The sequence below is a fragment of the Hyaena hyaena genome, unplaced genomic scaffold (genome assembly GCF_003009895.1).
Source record: "Hyaena hyaena isolate Hyena2069 unplaced genomic scaffold, ASM300989v1 scaffold_831, whole genome shotgun sequence".
NCBI lineage: Eukaryota > Metazoa > Chordata > Mammalia > Carnivora > Hyaenidae > Hyaena > Hyaena hyaena.
In genome coordinates, this window is record NW_024081468.1 from 643,074 (window position 1) to 646,481 (window position 3,408).

The 3,408-nt window shown below is 62.5% G+C and overlaps 1 protein-coding gene across 1 annotated transcript; it reads right to left on the reverse strand.

The window, feature by feature from the left end:
- FOXE3 (forkhead box E3) lies at window positions 1-1,399 on the reverse strand. Its single transcript, XM_039219771.1, has 2 exons — window positions 1,329-1,399; window positions 1-973 (listed from the first exon to the last, which is right to left on the reverse strand). The coding sequence occupies exons 1-2, from the start codon at window positions 1,397-1,399 to the stop codon at window positions 1-3; spliced, it is 1,044 nt and encodes a 347-aa protein (XP_039075702.1).
- Window positions 1,400-3,408: the final 2,009 nt, after the last annotated feature.

Genomic DNA, 3,408 nt, shown 5'->3' on the forward strand with positions numbered 1-3,408 from the left:
TCACAGGTAGCGCTCGAGGCCGGGCGCGTAGCCCGGCTGCCTCAGGTAGGCCTCCCCGGGGCCGAGCGGGCCGAGCGCGGCGGCGGGCCCGGCCAGGGCCAGCAGGGGCTCGGCGGGGAGCGGGCCGGGGCCGGGGCGCGGCGCGGGCAGCCCCAGGCGCTCGGCGGCGGGCGGGTAGAGCGGCGGCGAGGCGGCGGCCGGGCAGGGCGGGAAGGCGGCGCCGGCGTCGGGCGCGGCGCAGCAGGGCGGCTCGGGGGCGCCCAGCCCCGCCAGCTCGGGCTGCAGGCTCACCAGGCTGTCGACGCTGAAGAGGCGCGCGGGCGGCGCGGGCCCGGGCGCGGCGGGGGGCGGCGGCGCGAGCAGCGCGGGCCCGGGCGCGGGCGCGTAGGGCGCGTAGGGGAACGGCGGCGGGCCGGCGGCGGGCAGCGCGGGCAGCTCGGCGCGCTTGAAGCGCTTGCGGCGCCGCAGGAAGCTGCCGTTGTCGAACATGTCGGCGGCCGCGGGGTCGAGCGTCCAGTAGTTGCCCTTGCCCGGGTTGCCCGGCTCACGCGGCACCTTGACGAAACAGTCGTTGAGCGTCAGGTTGTGGCGGATGCTGTTCTGCCACTTGCGCGGGCTGTCGCGGTAGAAGGCGAAGCGCTCGGTGATGAAGCGGTAGATGGCGGCCAGCGTGAGGCGGCGGCCCGGGGCGTGCGCCAGCGCCATGGCGATGAGCGCGATGTACGAGTAGGGCGGCTTCCCGCGCTGCAGGGGCCGCCGCCGCCGCCGCCCCGGGCCGGGCGCGGGGGCGGGCTCCGGCTCCCCGCGGCCCGCGGCCGCCTCCTCGGGCTCCGGCCCCGGCTCGGCCGCGGCGAGCGGCGACGGCGGCGGCCCCGACGGCGCGACCGAGGGCAGGGCCGGGAAGCCGGAGAACGCGGCGGGCGGCTCCATGTCGCTGCGCCCGGTCACGGGGATGCGGCCGCCCCTGCCCGCGCTGCTCGGAGAGAGCAGGGGCCGCCGACCCGCCTTATATGGACGCTGCCCCCCTCCCCTTCCCCTCCCCCCGTCCACCCCCCAGGCAGGGGAGAGGGCTCGGATATTCCCTGCCGCCGGCCAGCGCCTCCTCCCTGATTTGCTGCCCCAATCCCCTTAATAGGCTCACGGCCCCCCTCTTCCCTCCCGCCACCTACATGTCGCTCTTCCCTTGGTCTTGTCTCTTTGGGTCAGTCCTTCCAGACCCAGCTTCATCCCTTCCTCACGTCCATTGGGTCAGTGCGGTCCTGGTCCTGGCCCCGTCCCCCTTTCTGCCTCTCCCTCAACCCCCTCCTCTTTGGGCCCATGCTAATCACCAATCCATCCCTTCAGTGCTCTTTGGGGCCCCTTCCCTATTCTGCTCCTCCTGGTCCTGCCTCTTCATCATTCTCCCCTAGCCTCCTCTAGGTCCTTCCTACCCCAGCTGGGGCCGAAATGAGAGCCACCCAGGACCACCTTGCCAGCCTTCAGTGTCCTGACACCATGCTGGTCTTGGACGTTAAAATGGTAGGGTGGGGGCAATGGCAGAGCGAGAAGACCAGCTTTGTGTGGGAGGACCGTGTTGGGTGGTTCCAGGGTCACCATCTCCTCTCTCTACACCTCCTGCACAACCCTGTCCTGTCCAAGCCATTTGTGAGCATCCTTTGAAAAAACAAAATCCTGAAAAGTGGTCCAACTAGCACATTTGGGGACCAGAGGATTGGCTGCTTTAAATCAAGGGCCCCCAGAAAGTCCATAACATAGAGTTGCCTTTCTGGCTGCCTCTTCTCTTCTTCTCGGTGCTCCTTCTGTTCTAGAGCAAGAGCTCCTTTTCTTCCTCCCCCCTCTCCCCTCTCCCTCCTCCCCCTTCCCCCCCTCCCCCACAGCATGCACACTGGGAAGAAGCACAAAACACAACCAACACAGGCCAACAGAGCCCAAAGTTCCAAGGACCAGTTGCTGGGCCAGAGAGAGACTCCCTAAGTGCTTCCACAGACTGGAGGTCTGAGAAAAGTGCTTACTAGCCCAGAAATGCCAAACTCACATCTCCCTGAGGGTGTGTGTGTGTGGAGAGGGGTATCTTAGTGGTTTTTATTAAAAACTCACTCTGGGAAATACCACCTACCACCACCATCCAGAAGTAATGTCACCCTCAGCCTAGTTTCAAGAAATCTCTCCAAAGTGACAGGACAGCCAGCCCTGGCTTGAAGGGAACCAAAAAGTGCAGAAGCCTGGCCTTTCAGAGGCTTGTCCTGGGGGAGAGGTGAGATCAAGGGAACAGGGCTGGGGGTAAGTGAGGTAAGTGAAATGCCCAAGGCTTAAATTTAAGGGGGCACTGAGTTTCAGGGCACCTGGGTGGCTCAGTCAGTTAAGCATCCGACTTCAACTCAGGTCATGATCTCACAGTTCATGGGTTTGAGCCCCACATCAGGCTCTGTACTGACAGCTCAGAGCCTGGAGCCTGCTTTGGAATCTGTGTCTCCCTCTCTCTCTGCCCCTCCCCTACTCATGCTCTATCTCTCTCAAAAATAAATAAACATTAAAAATTTTTTAAAAGGGGGGGCACTCAGTTTCAAGGTGCTGTAAGTGCAGGGTCGGCACTTGAGAGCCAGGGCCTCCTTAAATTGGGGGCCCCAGTTGCCTGATCCTAGTCCTGGGCCCCTGGGGTGGAGATGACCAGAGCTAGCAACTACAGGCCTGTGGTCTAGGGCTTCCAAATCCAAACTTGAAGCTGGAGGGCCCCACTCTCCCAGCTCCAGTCTCAGCTGATAGTGTGACAGCCACCATTCCTGAGCCTTTGTCTGTGGCACACAAGTCACATGCATTATCTCAGTTCAGGGCAAACACCTCGTGAGGTCAGTGCTGTTCCATGATCTCTGCTTTGCAGATAAGGAAACTGGGGCTCTGAGAGGTTAAGGGGCCTACCTAACTTCACCCAGCTAGTAAGTGGCAGGGCTGGAATCAACTCCAGAGCCCACAACTCCAGCATCAGGGCTCGTCCACAAACACCGTATGTTAAAGCTGGGAGTGTAGAAATGACTTCCTCTGGAGTTCTTCTGGCTCTCCCAATGTTCGCTGCAGAGTTGATGCCTAGCCTCTCTCCTGACCTCCAGGTCAGCATTTCCAGTGTCCACTGGACATCAGCCTCAACCCAGTGCACCCCAACCCATCCTGCTCCCCTTTCTGCCCTCCAGATCTCAGCCCTCCTGCCCCCTCATCCCCCGGGAGCAGAAATAATGAACACCATCTTGGGCTCCTCCTTCCCCCATCACTCCTCACAACTCCACCATCTGCAAGTGCTGTCAGTTCCATGTGGACAACAAACCCACCCCACCTTGAGGTCTCCTGGCCACAGTTTAGCTCACATCACTCACTGAGCACTTCTGTGCCAGGCCCTCTGCCAGTGCTCAGGGAAGA